The sequence below is a fragment of the Grampus griseus genome (assembly GCF_964374135.1).
Source record: "Grampus griseus genome assembly, chromosome: 16".
Lineage (NCBI taxonomy): Eukaryota > Metazoa > Chordata > Mammalia > Artiodactyla > Delphinidae > Grampus > Grampus griseus.
Window position 1 is genome coordinate 76,972,612 of NC_139010.1, and position 17,710 is coordinate 76,990,321.

A 17,710-nucleotide genomic window follows, 5' to 3' on the forward strand; every position below is an offset into this window, starting at 1 on the left:
GTTGAGGATTTTCCAGATATCTTTCTCTTATTGATTTCTAATTTAATTCTATTGTAGCCAGATAATGCACTCTGAATAATTTAATATTTTAAAATTTATTGAGGTTTTTTTAATGTGTAGAATATGGTCTGTCTTATAAATGTTTCATTTGCAATTGAAAAGAATGTAATTCTGCCACTATTGAATAGTGTTTAATAAATGTCAATTAGGTCAGGTTGGTTGATAGTGTAGTTCCAGTCTTCTATATCTGTACTGATTTTCTATCTACTTGTTGAATAAATTATTGAGAAAAGGGTATGGAATCATTAGGTTATAATTGTAGATTTGTCCACTTCCGTTTTTATCAGTTTTTGCATTTTATATACATATATTTTTTTTAATTTATTTATTTAATTTATTTATTTTTGGCTGAGTTGGGTCTCCGTTGCTGCGCAGGGGCTTTCTCTAGTTGAGGTGAGCGGGGGCTATTCTTTGTTGCGGTGCGCGGGCTTCTCATTACGGTGGCTTCTCTTGTTGTGGAGCACCGGCTCTAGGCGTCTGGGCTTCAGTAGTTGTGGCACATGGGCTCAGTAGTTGTGGCTCGCAGGCTCTAGAGCACAGGCTCAGTAGTTGTGGCACACGGGCTTAGTTGCTCCGCAGCATGTGGGATCCTCCCAGACCAGGGCTTGAACCCGTGTCCCCTGCAATGGCAGGCAGATTCTTAACCACTGAGCCCCCAGGGAAGCCTGCACTATGTATTTTGAAGCTCTGTTGTTAGATAAACTTTCAGAATGGTTACATCCTCTTGATGAATTGAACATTTTATCATTATGATGATCTACTTTATGCCTGGTAATATTTTTTGCTCTAAAATTGACTTTGTCTGATATAATATAGACACAACAGCTTTCTTTTGATTAGTATTTTCATGGTATACCTTTTCCCCCCTCATTTCCTTACTTTTAACCTATTTGTGCTTGTTAAGCAAAGTTCAAAGTGCCTTTTTTGTAGGAAGCATATAGTTGGATCTTGATTTTTTAATCCATCCTGAATACCTCTGCATGTTAACTGGAGTGTTTATAACATTTACATTTAATGTGATTATTAATATAGTTGGCTTAAATCTGCGGTCCTGTTGTTTTCTCTGTACATCTATTTTTTTGTTCCTTTTTCCCTCCTTTTTCTCCTTTTTAAAAAAAATTTATTTTTATGATTCTACTTTACCTCCCTTTTGACTTATTACAATTATTTGTGTTATTTTAAGCGGTTGCTTTAGGATCTATAGTATATACATCTTTAAAGTATCACAATCTACTGTCAAGTGGTGTTGTACCACTTCACGTATATTAGAAGACTCTTGCACAGTATACTTCCATTTCTCCACTTCTGGCCTTTGTGCTGTTGCGGACATACATTTTACCACTACATGTTACAAATCCCACAGTATATGGTATTTTTGCTTTACATAGCCAATTATCTTCTAAAAGAGATTTAAATAGTGAGGAAAAATGACTTTATATTTACCTGCATAGTTACCGTTTCTGGTGCTCTTTATTCTTTTATATAGATCCTGACGGCCCTCTGGTATTATTTTCTGTTGGTTTGAGGGACTGTCTTCAGTATTTCTTGAAATACTGGTTTGCTGGTGATGAATTCTTTTAGCTTTTGCATGTCTGAAAAATAATCTTTTCTTTAAAAATAAATTTATTTATTTTTGGCTGCACTGGCTCTTCGTTGCTGCGCACGGGCTTTCTCTAGTTGCGGCGAGCGGGGTCTGCTCTTCATTGCGGTGCACAGGCTTCTCATTGCGGTGCTTCTCTTGTTGCTGAGCATGGGCTCTAGGCTCACAGTAGTTGTGGCGCACAGGCTTAGTTGCTCCACAGCATGTGGGATCTTCCCGGACCAGAGCTCAAACCCATGGTCCCTGCGTTGGCAAGCAGATTCTTAACTGCACCACTAGGGAAGTCCCTGAAAAAAAATCTTCATTTCATCTGTGCTTTAGAAAGATATTTTCACTGTGCAAAGAGTCCTTAGTTGGACATTTTTTTTTCTTTTATTGCTTTAAAGATATCCCACTGTATTCTAGCTTGCATTGTTTCCAAAATCTGATGTCATCCTTAAGTTTGTTCTTCTGTTTTTTTCCTCCAGCTGATTTTAATGTTTTTTACTTTTTCACTGGTTTTAAGCAATTTGGTTATGATATGCCTTGGTGTAAGTTTCTTCTTGTTTCCTGTGCTAGAAGTTAGATTCTTGGATTTGTGGGTTTACAGTTTGCATCATAGTTGGAAATTTTGCAACCATTATTTCTTCAACTGTTTTTTGTAATGTCTCTGCCGCCTTTGGGGACTCTGACTACACATACATTCAGCTGCTTGAAGTTGTCTGACAGCTCACTGATGATCTGTTCTTTTTTTTTTTTTTAAGTCTTTTTCTCTTTGTGTTTCCTTTTGGGGAGTTTCTACTGCTATGTCTTCAAGTTCACTAATCTTTTTCTCTGTAATGACTAATCTGTTATTAATCCCTCCCAGTGTGTTTTTCATTTCAGGCATTGTAGTTTTCATCTCTAGAATGTTTATGTGGTCTTTTTATATCTTCCATGTCTGTACTTATCATGCTCAATCCTTCCTCTAGCCTCCTGAACATATGGAATACAGTTATATTACTTTTTAAAAAGTCCTTGTGTACTACTTCTGTTATCTGCACAATTTCTGGGTTGACTTTGATTAACTGAGTTTTCTTTTCAGTCTGGGTCTATTTTCCTGCTTCTTTGAATGCCAGGCACTGTGGACTTTAAGCTTTCAGATGCTGGATATTTTTGTATTCCTATAAATATTCTTGAACTTTGCTCTGGGATGCAGTTATTTGGATCAGCTTAATCCTTTTGGGTTTTGCTTTCAAGGTGAGACCAGAGCAGCGTTTAGTCTAGGGTTAATTTTCTCCACTACTGAGGCAAGACCCTTCTTAGTACTCTAACAGACATCCGATGAATTATGAGGTTTTCCACTGTGGTTGGTAGGAATGGGAACTATTCCCAGCTCTGTATTAGCTTTAAGGATTCTTCCCTATAAGCTTTTCAGGTGGTCTGTACCTAGTCCCACGTGGTTTCCATACATACATGTGCCGATCAGTGTTTTGTACAACTCCAAGTTCTCTCTTTGCCCAGCTTTCACTTCTTGGTGCTCTGCCTTGGGAACTTTACATGCCTTGGTCAGCACCACCACCCCCCCAGCACCCAGCTCAATCTCCTTAAGTCAGGGAGACTATCTGGCTCCAGCTGGGGTCCCCCACCCTGGGCCACTTTCTCCAGGCCTTAAGCGGGGGCAAGAGCAGGGCTTACTCTGTTACTTTCCATCTCTAGGGATCACTGCCCTTCATTTCCCACATCTCCTGTAGAAGCCAATCCCCCATCAGCCCAACCTCCTGTTAGTTAATAATTCTATATATGAAATTTTCCAACCCTGGCTCCCTGAAAACTTTGAAAAACCACCATATCAAATTTTTTTCTTTAAATGGAAATGCAGCAAAAAACACCTGGCATTTATTTTGGGAGAGGTGGCGAGACCCTTCTAGAAAAAAAATTATAGTAAGAGAGAGGATGCTAGGGGCAAGAGTTGTTTCTCTTTTCTCTTCAAGAGCAGCTTGTATCACAGCCACTTGCTGTCTCTTGTGTCTTTTTACAGCCTCAAATGCCAACTTTGACAGCAGTTAATCTTCCCAAATGCGTCACTGCAGCTGTGTCAGAGCTGGGAAGGAGCCTAGGATGGTCTTTATGTCTTTGACATTGAACCAGCTTGGCCACCACTAATGTTGACTCATCACCACCACCCCCACCACCATGTAGACCAGTGGGATCACAGAGAGACAGATCTCAGCAAAATGGATCATCCCTGGGACTTGCTCTAACAAGAGACACTTAGTCACATTTTGGAGCTCAGTCTCACGTAGGTGATACTGGTAACATCTTCTTTTTCAGAGAGTGGCCCAAATCCGCTGAAAGATTTTTCAGTCATCAAGGGAAAATTCCAGTGTGTTCTCTGTTTTGCACTTTGTTGACTAAGGGAGGGAAATTATTCTAATGTATGTTAGAAGTCTTATCAAGAAGGAATATAACAAAAACATGTTTCCCACTATTTCTTGTCCAAAATACCCTTGTGGTGTCAAAATAAAATAAAAACACCCCCATAATCCGAGCACATGGACAAAACTGTCGTTTGCATTTTTCCATGGATGAGTAGTGGGATTTAATTTACAATTCAGGAAATCTTCATATTCTCAGTTAAACATTCTACCCAATTCCTTTTTTTTTCATATTTATTTTTATTTATTTATTTAGCCTGCACCAGGTCTTAGTTGCAGCACGCAAGATCTTTTAGTTGCGGCATGCGTGCGGGATCTATTTCCCCGACCTGGGAGTGAACCTGGGGGCATTGGGAGTGCACAGTCTCACCCACTGGACCTCCAGGGAAGTCCCTCTACCCAATTCCTTGATTCGTGCTTATTAGAATTTTAAAAATCTTTACTGTGAATAAAAGCAGATGCCTCTAGAAAACAAATTTATGGTTACCAAAGAGGATACCGGGGGGCGGGGAGGGTAGATAAATTAGGAATTTGGGGTTAACGTATACACACTACTATATATAAAGTAAGGAAACGACAAGGACCTACTGTATATCACAGTGAAATCTACTCAGTATCTTATAATAACCAATAATGGAAAAGAATCTGAAAACGAATATATATAAATGTAAAAAACGAACCAACCAAACAAACAAAAAAACTACCTGTTTACAACATTAGAGACATTTGATTACTTATTGTGAATAACATTTATGGAAATCTCACTTTGTGATCACATCTTACTTATCTTCTTCAAGAAATATCTTATTAGATTAAAAACAGACAAACAGAAAACCCAGATGCCTCCTCTAATGGGATTGTAGTTTTAGTTTTGGTAATTGATCATTAAGAAACATCCAAATGATCAAAAGTAATTATTATGCCAGAAATGCATTTAAATGAATTTCTGTTTTCTTGTGATAATGTCTACATACATTTGAAGTACAGTGACAGACAGAAGGAGGAGACACCGAGTTCATTCCAGCTACAGGGAAGGCTTGGGGGTCACACCCCAAGCCCAGCACTGAGGCTGGGAACCACACAGTTTGGTCAACACCCACATGAGGGTTGCTGAAAAAAATTGGTTACAGGACAGTTTTTGAATTTTCTTTGGAATTCAGTTGCCTGTGCCCTCCCCTCCTTATGCTGGTTAATGAAGTCTCCTGAGTGGACCAACACCTTGACCTTGAAGTCAAATAAAAGTTCATGTGGCAAAGTACAGGCTGAATACTAAGGATGCTTTGGTGTTTTATCCAACCCCCAACACACACACACCCTTTTCCCCAATAACTCTTTAGAACCTACTAATAATTTTCTTTCGTTTATTGCGTGGATTGCTTAAGCATTGTGGTCTTTCTTTTTTCTAATGCAGAACGAGCCAGAGAAGAGTTAACACTGGATTTAAAATACAAAGTTGAGTCTGACAGGGCTGCCAAGGTCAGCAGGCTCGCTGGCATCCATATAGGGAGCATTGTTTGGACAAGTTAGGGCTGTGAGTGTGGATTGGACTTAATCTGCTCGGACCACAAAGAAGTTTCTGAGGAGGTGCCTTTCTCTGTGAAATACCATGTTACAGTTGTTAAAGCATGGCGGTTGTCATATCCTTATTAACTTGAGAGTCTTTGCTCTGCACAGATCACTCACCATGTAAATTCCTTCACTGAAGGCTCTGGAATGGTGATCTATCTCACAGTGCAGGAGTCAACCTAAGTGAGCAGTTATGGCGTCCGTTAAAAATATATTTTTTATTCATCTCATTGTTGACTTAAAGAAAATGCACAACGTGAGAGTTGTGGGTTAGGTTTTTGGTTGTTGTTTTTAATTATTTTTATAATTTTTAAAAATTTATTTATTTTATTATTTATTTATTTTTGGCAGTGTTGGGTTTTCATTGCTGTGCGCGGGCTTTCTCTAGTTGCGGCGAGCGGGGGCTACTCTTCATTGTGGTGCACAGGCTTCTCATTGCGGTGGCTTCTCTCAGTGCGGAGTACGGGCTCTAGGTGTGCGGGCTTCACTAGTTGTAGCGGATGGGCTCAGTAGTTGTGGCTTGCGGGCTCTAGAGCGCAGGCTCAGTAGTTGTGGCGCACGGGCTTAGTTGCTCCACGGCATGTGGGATCTTCCCGGAGCAGGGCTCGAACCCGTGTCCCCTGCATTGGCAGGCGGATTCTTAACCACTGCACCACCAGGGAAGTCCCGTGGGTTAGGTTTTATTTGGGTCAAAATGAGGACGACAGCCCAGGAGACAGCCTGTCAGAGAGCTCTGAGGAACTGCTCCGAAGGGGTGGGGAGAAGGTCAGTGTTACATAGGATTTTGGTGAAGGGGGTGCGTGCAGTCAAGTGCACGTCTCAGCAGAAGGCCGCTGCTGGTCACGAGGAGCAGATGTCTCCGTTCATGATCTTAGTGCTTTTCTAGATCTGAGGAGGTGCAAGACATGGGCTCATAAAACCTCCTCCTGAAAAATATCTCAGTCTCTGGAGGCCTGTTCTGCCAGTTTTCCCCAGAGCACAGAGGGCCTCATTCCTGATCTCCACCCTGAACTCCTTTCAGCGGGTGTCGAAGGTCAGTGGTCGCAGCAGATTCTGAATCAGTTGTGAAGGAGGTGGCCGGAGTCAGGGAGGGAGAAGGAAGCCAGCTTGATCACTGGCGAGGCTGGACTGGAGGAAGAACCAACCAGGGGCTTGGCATACTGTGCCCGGAATCAAGTCCCACCAGCGCCAGGCTGTGTGCAAGGGCAGGCTGCCCTGAAGGGCGGGGAGGCAGGCAGCGGGGAGAGGGGCTGCACTGTGGGTGAGCTCATCTCAGTGACCTTGAACACCTTAACTCCCACCCATGGGCAGACTGGACCTACGGGGGGCTGCCTTCCCCATCTAACCAATCAGAGAAGCCTCGCTTCCTGGGGCGACGACCCGAAAGGAGTGGAGAATAGGGCAGAAGTGTCAGACTTCTCTGAGAACTCAGAAGTGTCAGAAAAGCCCCTAATTTGTGGGCCACGGCATGATGCAGAAGCCGAGGGGCACCCACAGCCCCCGTGCCCCTCACCCCAGCCCCAGCCGTTAGCCGTGCTTGAGGACAGGTAGTCCCAGGGTCTGTGGTCTAACTTGCTGGATCTCCCTCGGCCCCATGCTTTCCTTTTCCAGAAACTGCAGCAGAATGCAGAATGAGTAACAGAGATGATGTTCTGTGGGGACACCTTATCATCTTTTGAATTAGGCTAATTTATGAAAATTACAAATCATTCGCGGACTTCTGTGCTTTATAATTAATAACAAATCCCTTGCAGTGCACCCCCTAACTTATCAGACCCACCAGTGAGCAAAGGGACCTGTGGTTGAGGAGTGCTGCCTTAACCTCATTTCTTTGGCAGAGGTATTTAAACAAAAGTACTTTGCCTTTCCTGGGCCTCAGTTTCTTCATTCCTGTCAAATGAGAGGTTTGGACTCATAGATCACTAGAGTGCTGTGACTGTATGGAAGAAAAGAACTTTCCTCATCTTCAAGTCAAACAACCAGGATTTGGGAGCATTTCTGCATATCTAGTATCCTTGATTTGCGTTTAGTTGTATTTGTCCATCCGTCCATCCATCCATCCATCCATCCATCCATCCATCCATCCATCCACTCATGCATTCATATATTCAATGTTTGCAGTATGGCAAGCACTGGAGATACAATATTGAAAAGAGGCAAGACCCAGTCTCCATTATACTCCAATGGGAGAAATGGTCATCCTTTCTGATGGCAGCTGTGACTAGTGCCCTCACTGTGTAGGGCTGTAGAAGGAGAGCTGATCCCAGAGGCCAGTCCAGGGAGGTTTCATCGAAAAGTGAAGATTGGGGCTGAGATATGCAGGGAGAAGCAGGAGGGCTCCAGCTCCAGGAAAATGCACGGATGGGGAGCTCTGCGTGGGACGAAGCCGGAGAGGTAGGCTGGGGGCACAGCTGATTGCAAAGTGAAGCCACCACCGGAGAGTCTTCCCATGAGGGTGACAGGGTCAGGCTTTCATTTCTAAGCCATTGCTCTGCCTGCAGCCTGGAGAAGAGAATGCAGGGGCCAGAGTGGGTGGGAGAAGAGGCTGCTGCATCGGTCCAGGAGAGGCGAGGCCAGCAAGCACAGGGAAGCAGGAGACAGCAGGGTCCTGGAGCCAGGCGGGGCTTGATCTTGCTTTGCCGTGGGAGCTCCGCGTGCGACCTGGGCCTGGTCTTGAACCTCTCTGTGAATATTTCCTCATTTGTGCAGTGGGGGGCATCCGCTCTGCCTGGCTACTGTGTGGATTAAATGTAATCATAACTGAAGCGCTCAGCACGGGCTTGGCCTTAGTAAATGCTCAGTGAGCGGCGACTCTCCATCCTGACGACTTTGCTTTACGGTTTTGCTGCTTCCCTTGAAGCCTGGTAGTGCAGGGGCATGCTTGTTTTTCCCTCCACCAGCCTCCTTCCCCTTTTTAAGCATTCCTACTTGGCCTGAGTGTGTGTCTTCAGAGCTATTCATTCAGGAACCCATCTGGATGTGATTGTCTCCAGCTAGGATGGTGGGGAGGACATTTTCTGCATCTCCATCCTCTGCTTAGACCTTCGCTGCAGCAAATCACCCCTCCTCCCAGGTCTCCGCACCCCATGCCTCTCGCTTTCTTGGCTGGGGACGGCTGGTCGGCACCGGGGAGGCTGTGCCCTCCCCTCCTCAATTCAAAGGCTGTGCCCACTTTGGGCTGAAAGCCTTCCATTGAGAACACGCTGCCCAGCCCACAAGAGCTCGCCTTTGGATTCTGAGCTGAACCTCCATCCTACACATTGTGATTCAATCTTGAAGCACAAAAGGACATTATGGAAGCTTCCATTAACGCAGAGCCCTCACAGATGAGTTCTTAGAATTTTTCCTGCCCTTGGGCAAATCTGCTCCTGGTGAGTGGCTTTAATCTGGTTTTAAAAATTGGCTTCTGATGGGCAATCACAGAGATTGCTGGTGGCCAGCTTAGGCGAAATAAACCAAGGCTGGGTCCTTATTTTGAATGGAGTCGTATGCTCACACTCTGGGAGATGTGTTCCTGGTTGCTGTCTCCAAAGACCTGCAGGTTTTCAAGGTGCCCAGATTGAGTGAATTTGTCATCTCGTCCCCAGATGGTCCTGACTTCAGGCAGCCTGAAGGGAAGCCGCACACTCTCCTGAGCTAGCAGCTGCTTTGTCTGTTTTGTTACCAGCGCAGAGGGGCTGTGTTCTGCACTTCTTGAGCAAGCAGGCATCAACAGGAGCCCTTCATTTATGAATTACACACCATTGATCTCATCAGCTACTAAACCGTTTGACACCCTAGTTAAAGATTGGGACACAATTCAGTGTAAAGCGCTTATTAAAAGGAAAATGGCCAGATTCAAGAGTGCAGAGTTGCTGGTTCTGGAACAATCCATTGATTTCCAGAAATGCTGCTCTGCAGAGGCCAGGCCAAGGCACATTACCTGCACACCTGGTGGTTTCACACGTGTCAGTCAGCATGGGGCCAGGGCTCTCCGTGGGTGCGTCCGTCCTCATGACCATGTGAGGATTGGAGGGATTCCCATAACTTGCCCTCTGGGTTTTCTCTTCTTTGCTCTTGTCAGCCTTGCTTTTGGTCTGAAAATGCTAATCTGGTTGAGATAGTAGCCAACTCTCTCTCTTGGGTCCATCTGAAATTTTTTCAATGTCATATGTGCAGGAACAAGCATTAAGTCAGGACAACTAGTGTGGTGACATGTGTACACACTTCCTTCAAGGATGTCATGTGATGTCATGTACATTTCATAGGTGAGGGGCTTGGCGAGAGACTGGAATGGAGCCAGGTAAAGAGCCTTTTGCCCTCTGTCTCAGTTTGTTCAGCCTGCTATAAAAATACCATAGACTGGATGGCTTAACGACAGACATTTATTTCTTGTGGTTCTGGAGGCTGGAAATCTAACATCAAGGTGCCAGCAGATTCTATGTCTGGTGAGGGTCCATTTTCGAGTTCACAGATTGGACGCCACCTCTCTGCGTCCTTACAAGGCAGAAGGGGCAAGGAAACTCTCTCGGGTCTCTTCTATAAGGGCACTAATCCCTTCATGGGGGCTCTACCTTCATGACTTAATCACCTCCCAAAGACCCCATCTCCTAATACCATCACCTTGAGGATTAGTTTTCAACATTTGAATTTTGGGGACACAAACATTGTCCCCCTCCATGGAAGTTTTTATTTTTGGAGGCAGCATAGAGTGAATAAGAAGATTATGGCCCAACAGATTCAAGCTTAACCCCTCTGTTCTCGGGGTTCTTATCTGCAAAATGGCAGTGATAATATCCATCTTGCGTGGCTATGGGTAGGGCTGAATGACATAATCCATGTAAAGTACTGATGTCCAATAAATTTCATCCATTATTATTTTCCCAGCTTTTCATTTTGGAAATTTTGAAACCTTAAAAATGTTGAAAGGATGGTACAATAAATGCCCAATACACCTATGGTATTAGTCTGTTCACACTGCCATAAGAGAAGACCACAGACTGGGTGGCTTCAATGACAGAAATGTATTTTTTCAGTTAGGGAATTCCAAGGTTAGGGGCTGGAGGGTTGGTTTCTGGGAGACCTTTCTTCCTGGCTTGCAGATGGGACCTTCTTGCTGCATCTGCTCATGGCCTTCTTGTCTATGTGAGCGACTCCTGGTGTCCCTGCCTCTTCTTATAAGGACTTCAGTCTTACTGGATTAGGACCTCCCTCTTATGACCTCACTTAACCGTAATTAACCTCCTTAAAGGCCCCGTGTCCAAATACAGTCACATGATAGATTAGGACTTCAACATATGAATTTTTAGATGGACACAATTCAGTCCATAACACATATTTCTAAATTTGAACAGAAATGTACTTCATCTTCCCACTATATGCATCTCTCATAAACGAACGTATATGCGTTGCCCTGCACGGAAAGATAGGATTTTGGTAGTGGACACATAGAATAAAATCTTTCCTCTGGTCGTATCCAAAACACTGTGGGTCTATGAATATGTGAATGTGTGTGTATGTAATAGTTACAAGAAGATGCCATAAATTTTCCTCCCTGTAATAATTTCAAAGAACATGGTAAAAGCCTTAGAAAAGCCATACTTCTGTTAACTTTGCCTTGAGCAATTTCTTTTGATACTGAAAGACACATGATCATAAAAGTATATAGAATCACAGCTATGTAAAAATAACAAAAATTGCACCCCCTAAAGAGTTGCGTAGGAAGAAAAGGAAATTCACTAGAACACTTCAGGTGGCAAGCATTTTTTCTACATCTTCAAATTTTTGTCTTGGCCGTATATTGCTTTTAAATTTAAAAAATACACCTAATTAAAACTATACAGAATTGAGAAACACAGTCTAAATATGGGATGTGATAAGCTATTTTACAGTAACTGGATAGTTAATGATCTATAGCAAGTCCCTGACTCTGAGCCATATTCCCCCAAGTTTCCTGCATGTTCACAGTTTTTCTTTACACACTGTACAGCAAAGTAATTTCAAGCTGAGACACATATGGGTATGAAGGTAGTTCAGCTCCCAGGAATTTTATATGTAGTTCATATGCAGAAATTCCACAGCTAAATAGAATTGATTTTTGGATTATGCCTCACAGTACCACCCGCTGAATGTAAAGAATCGAGTTAACTTTTTGCAAGAATAGCTCTTGATTTCAAAGCTTGGCTTTCCCCATTTTTGCCTTTCTCCTGAACATCTAAGGATCCGCAGAAGTGTTCAGGACCTCTCTGTAAACTACAGAGAGCTCATCCAAATTCTCTACCATGGTTTATATTTATTCAAAACCTTCTGAGTTTCCTGCATTGTAGACAATTATGAATTAGTTTCCATATTTCCCCATTCTCTACTGACCAGCATGGAAAGCCTCAGATCGAATGTTTGAGATTTTCTGCACTAATTTTTGCAGAGAGTGAGGGCACGTGTCATGGTTACAGGTGGGGTGGGATTGGGGGGTGTCTCTTCATGGAGAGGAACGAGATGCACGAGGCTGGTGTGTGTTGTGGCCTTTGGTGGGGAGAGGTGTGCAGTGATTCTGCCTGGGCTGTGGCTCTGTCCTTGGCATCCATGAGAACTGATAAAACAATAAATGTTTTCATTGTTGGCAGCGTCGGGCATGGAGGTTCCTGCTCCACTTCTGAAGGTGCTGCCAGCCGGTATCCCTGCATCATGTCCCCAGAGGTGACTGAGCCGAAGCACCCACAGGAAGCCATGGGCCAAGAAGATTCTCCACTGCCCAGCCCGCCGGAGCCCTGGGAGCAGGGGAGTCCCTTGGCCTCCGTGCCCTTTGCTGAGGGCGCCCCGGAAGGTTGCTTGGCAAGCCCAGCAGCGGAACCTGAAGATTGTCCCCTGGCTCAACACCCCCAGAGGGAACCTTCCCCAAATGCCCCAGGATACGCCCCAGCAGCCTTTGTCCCTGGGATGGACAGCTCTACTCAGCGCAGGGTGGTTGCAATCGCCCCCAGCGCCGGAAGAGAGAGAGGACTGAAGGAAGAGGAGGGGCAGAAACTGTCTTCCTCCAGTTCCATTGGCCAGGTGCCGGGAATTTCAGCAGCTGATCCTCGAGAGCCGATGACGGTGCAGCTGTGTGGAGAGGATGGCTGGACTGGTGGTTTCGAGTCCCAAGGGAAAGAGGCTGCAGGTGGCTTTCCCCTGCCAGAGTCTGCGCGGGGAGCCCCCATGGCCCCTGCTGCAGCCCGACCAGGCCAAGAGAGCTCAGCCGGCCCGGAAGAGTCCCCCCCAGAACCCGAGAACCCGACCCCGCAAGATCCAGCCCCTAAATGCCAAGTGGAGGGGCCGCCTCAGGACTTCACCGATGACTCGGGGGCGCTCAGGGCCTGCCCTCCCAGCGGGAGTGCTCCAGGGGCAACCCAAGGAGCAGGAGCGAAGGTCGCTGCCCGGGAAAGCTGTCCGCGGCAAGTGGGAGCGCATCCGCCGCCCACAGAGCTGCCCTGGGAGTCACTGGGTCCTGCCCTGGCACCGGGGGCCAAGGACTCTTGGGAGGAGACTCTGGTTGCCCCTGATGCTCGGGGTCACTCGCAGACAGGGAGGCAAGGAGCTGAGCCCCGTCAGGCCGTCTGTGTGACGGCAGATGACCAGCCCGAGGGGGGCCTGCTTGTGAGCCCCGAGCCCGCCCCACACGCGGCGACTGAGGAAACGGACCCAGCTTCAAGCCTCACTTCACAGCCAGCTGCTCGGGCCTCTGCTGCTGCTGCAGAACAGCCCAGAGAGATGATTTCCGATGCTGAGAGGCCCGTTCCTACAGAGCGGGCAGAAGCAGGGTTGGCAGGACAGGAGAAGCACGCATCAGACCTCGGAGGAGAGGGAGCGGGTCCCGAAAGCGGCCCCGGAGAGGGTCCTCTCCCTTCACCCCCGGAGGAGAGGGAAGAGCTCTGGAATAGGGAGCAAAGCCATGAGGTCCAGCAAGGGCTTCTGCCTCTTCCCCCTCCCGGCGCATCAGATGAAAATGCCAGAAGGTCACTGGGGCCAAAGGATGAAGGCAAAGCCCCCGAGGGTCCAGCTGTGGCTACGGAAAGCAGACAACCTGGGGCCGACCCTAGAGGACAGGAGGCAGCCCCAGAGCCCCCCGAGGGTGCAGATCCTGGGAACCTTCAGGCAGAGCAACCCGAAGCCTGTGGCTGCAAGCCTGACCCAAAGGGGGAAAAGGACGAGGTTTCACAGCTAACTGGTGAGGTGGAGAGCAACAGCCTTCCCAGCATGGCCTCAGCACAGCCACTCAGAAAGGAGGCCCCTGGGCACGTGGACAGGCCCAGCTCTCCATCAGAAGATGCAGCTTGGAGCTCGGCAGCCTGTGGGATGATGGGAGAAGCCCAAGTGGTCCATGCATCTGCTTCACTGCACCAGCTCCACGAGCAGGATCCCATCCCCCCCTCTGGGCCGGATGGAGCCGGTAAACATGTTTTTCCCGAGGGAGCTGTCTGGGAGGGGCCAGGACTGCAGACCAAGTATCCTGACACCTTTCAGGATGTGGGGGCATTGGGAAGAATGGACCCTCTTCCTGCTTTAGAATCAGAGAAATCGGATTTCCTGTCAACTCCTGCTACAGAGGTCGTCCCCAAAGCCCAGGAGGCGGAGGGCAAATCTGAAATAAAGACGAGGAGCCACCCATCCGCGCAGAGGCTGGGCAGCTGTGATGCGGCGGGCTCGGTGACACCACCCAACGCCCACGGGCTGGGGCGTGATGCAACTGGACAGGAAGTCCACACCGATGGGCCACCTCCCCCTGAGGAGGAGAACTTGGCAGTGGACTGTGGGCTCACGACCCTCAGCCTGGAGCTAGATCAGCAGGAAACCCTGTCCTGCCCAGGGGACAGCGGGATACGAGTGGCTGCAACCGAGAGGCCCTCACTGTATTCTGAGAACCGTCTCCAGCAGTCCCAAACGGACCCAGAAGCATCCACCTCCGAAACGCTCAGGGAGAAGTCCCAACGGTGCGAAAGCGAGAAAGAGACTTACCCAGGTGATGCAGAGCTTAAGAACCTGGGTGCAGATTCTCCCCAGATCCACACACCTGTGGAACCTCGGGAAGATGTGAGCTTGCCCGCTCATGGAGCAGAGGAACAGGCTTCTGAATCAGAACTTCAGAGCGAGCTCCCCAAGGGCAGTCCGTCTGCTGCTCCAAGTTCACCTCCCGGGCACACGGTTCCGGAGAATTGTACGACAGAGCCGCTGGAGTTGTCAGCACCAAAGAGACCGGAGTTGCCTGCACTAGGGGGGAACGGGCAAGAGGGGGAATGCAGTGGCAGTCAGCTGTCCAGGGGCCCACCTCCTGCCGCAGACACCTTACAAGACTCTTCTCTTGCATGTAGCTTGAGCAGAAAGGAAAGTTGCTGTGCTGGACAGGGGCCAAACAAGTCCCAGCAGGAGCTGGTTGATGGGCGGAAAGCTGGCAGCCAGCATGAAGAGGCATGTCTCGGGGATGCAGGCGTTTCGGAAGCAGCTGACGCTTGGCCCCCGCTCCAGGACTTGGGTGAGACAGAGAAGGCAAGTGGGAACACAGTGGGGGCCCCGCCTTGTCGGCCTGATTCAGTAGCTCTCCTGAAGGCAGCTCGCTGCCCACCAGCTCCAGCACCTGCCGGCCCCAGAGTCACACCCACCCAGGAGGCCCCAGAGAGAGAGGCCGGTGATGAAACCCAGGAGGGCAGGCGGCAGTCGGGGTTAGCCCCACACAAGGAAATGGAGCATCCCACTGCCACGGATGCAGAGCCCCAGAAGCTTCTTGAAAGTTTCCCATCGGCCGAGGATCAAGGTGCGGGTGGTGGGACGGCTGGGATTGGTGGGAACGCTGACGGAGGAGACCTGGGGACACAGCGGGCTCCGGGGGAGCCAGGAGAAGCTGCTCGGAGTGGGGGCTTCCTCCCAACAGAGCAGTGCCCCTCCCCTGGGGAGGAAGCTTCTACCTGTGCCCTAGGTGAGCCCTGCCAAGCTGGGCAGCCCTCCGCCAGCTGCCAGGATGCCTTGCTGCCAGCCAGAGCGCTGGGTGGGAGTCCCAGGAGCGAGGTGGATATTTCTGCAGCCCAGGCTGTCCCTGACTCAAAGAGGCTCCTGTCGTCCAGGCCACCAGAAGAGGCTGCCCCTGACACTCCTTACCTGCATATGGAGGGTGCTGCCAGGAAAGGGGCAGAAGACAGTGGCGTGGAAGCTGTTTCACCTCAAGGCCTCAGAGCTCCTGGCGAAAGCCCTTGTCCCACACGGGAGCCCCTGCTTGTCTTGGAAAATGCCTCCTCCACGAAGGTACCGTGTGGCTCCCCTGCCTCCCTCTGGCAACCAGGAGCTGCAGGTGAGGAACTCTCTGCCGTGCCAGCCAGCAGCGGAAGCCCCCAAGCTGGGACCTTTGAGGGACCTGTGGACTCCATACCCTACCTGGACAGGGTGCCACTTCTGGCCAAGGGAAAGCAGACCGCAGAGGAACAGAAAGGCTCAAGAACTCCCGGGGCAAGTGCCAAGCCCAGTGAACTTTCGGCACACCTTGCCAGTGAGGGGAGCACAGCAGGTCATGCAGCAGGGGAGAGAGAGCGCAGTGGGGAGAGGATGGTAGGCCCTTCCAAGGATCCCAGGAAGGGAGCATCAGCTGGTGTAGACGCAAGCTCCAGGCACACCAGTATGATCGCTGGGCTCCCTGACTTCAGAGAGCACATCACCAAGATCTTTGAGAAGTCTGTGCTTGGAGCCCTGACCGCCGATCGGCCCCAGAGCACACTGGGAGAAAAGGCAGGAGCTGGGAAGAGTGTGATGGGCAAGGACCTCGCCACGCCAAGCCCGGAGAAGCTTCCAGATGGGACTCAAGGAGTGGCCATCGCCCCTCCCCCCACCACTCCTGCCGGACTCTGGATACAGGCAAAGGAGGAGAAGCAAGAGCTGACTGTAGAGGCTGCGATTTCTCGTCTGGGTCCCCAGGATCCAGCTCCGGAAAAGCTGCCGGGGCCGGCACGGCCAGCTGCAGAGCAGAGCCTGCCAGGTGCCAGCGTGGGGAAGGAAACGAGTGGGCCTCCACAGATGCTGACAGAAAGCAAGAAGCCAGAGGGGTCTGGGGAAGGCTGGCCGGGGCTTGGGAGTCAGGCCCTCTCCCAGCAGGAAAGCGGCCGGCAGGAAGCAGCTTCGGGTCTGTCTTCACAGGTGACTTCTCCGGAGATTCCCGATGCTGACTTGCAGGTGGTTCCCCAGAGCCGTGGAGAAGGGGACGCAGTTCAAGATGACAGAATTCCTCCTGGAAAACAGCACCAGGAGACATCTAGCCGAGACAGTCAACCCAGAGAAGATGGTGCCCAGGGCTTTTCTCATCCAGGGGCTCTGGGTGACATGTCGGTGCCCACCTCTGCCCAGGGAGCATCTTCTCCCCATGGGATTGTTCCGACTGTGGCCGAGGCCATCAGTGAGGCCTGTACCCCAGACACACTTAGGGGTGAGAGGAGGCATGAAGGTGCTGCTGGGATCTCGGAAACACAGAACGCCCTGGGCACCCAGAGCACCCTGGAGCCACCAGCTGGGGAAGTGGTGGATACTCCCCTGGAGCCCGGCTTGGGAGCAGGAGCTGCTAGGGAAGCAGAGGATGACGTCACTTTGAGCACAGCTGAGACCGGGGCACGTGTGTGTGCTCACCTGCCTGAAGCAGGTACTACGACAACATTCTCTGGTGCGGCTTGTGCCTCGGCTCTGCCAGGAAGCCTTGGGGACCCCAGCTGCTGTGAAGGGGCTCTGAGGATGGAGGCTGCAGCCGCCCCGAGCGGGGACAGCCCGGCCGGGTACCCGCAGGCTGAGGGGCAGCCCGGGCCTGAGCCCCCCGCTCCTGCTGGCGATGGGAAGGTGCCTGTCTCCTCACCTGCAGAACCTGACGAGATTCGGGACCTGAAGCTGCAAAGCCTGGATCCAGAAGCGCTCGACGCCGAGAGGTACTTACAAGAATAAATTCCTACGGGAATACGGGGTCAGCTTCAAAAGTGGTTCCCACTTGGTTTTAAAAAGTCAATCAAAGAGATGGGTGGTTAGAAGAAGGTAAATTTTCCATATCTAATTGTTGAAATTTACCTGCTCACAATCTCTGGATGTGCTGTGATTCTGAAAAATGTGAGAAGTG

General features: G+C 49.1%; 1 protein-coding gene across 11 annotated transcripts in view; it reads left to right on the forward strand.

Annotated features, from left to right (window-relative positions):
- TACC2 (transforming acidic coiled-coil containing protein 2) overlaps positions 1-17,710 on the forward strand; it is a 205,148-nt gene that overhangs the window by 51,240 nt on the left and 136,198 nt on the right. For all 11 annotated transcript variants that reach the window (XM_082673176.1, XM_082673182.1, XM_082673184.1 and 8 more), the window contains one exon: positions 12,225-17,525. In XM_082673176.1, the coding sequence (XP_082529302.1) occupies positions 12,225-17,525 (5,301 nt within the window). The remainder of the gene's footprint in view (positions 1-12,224; positions 17,526-17,710) is intronic.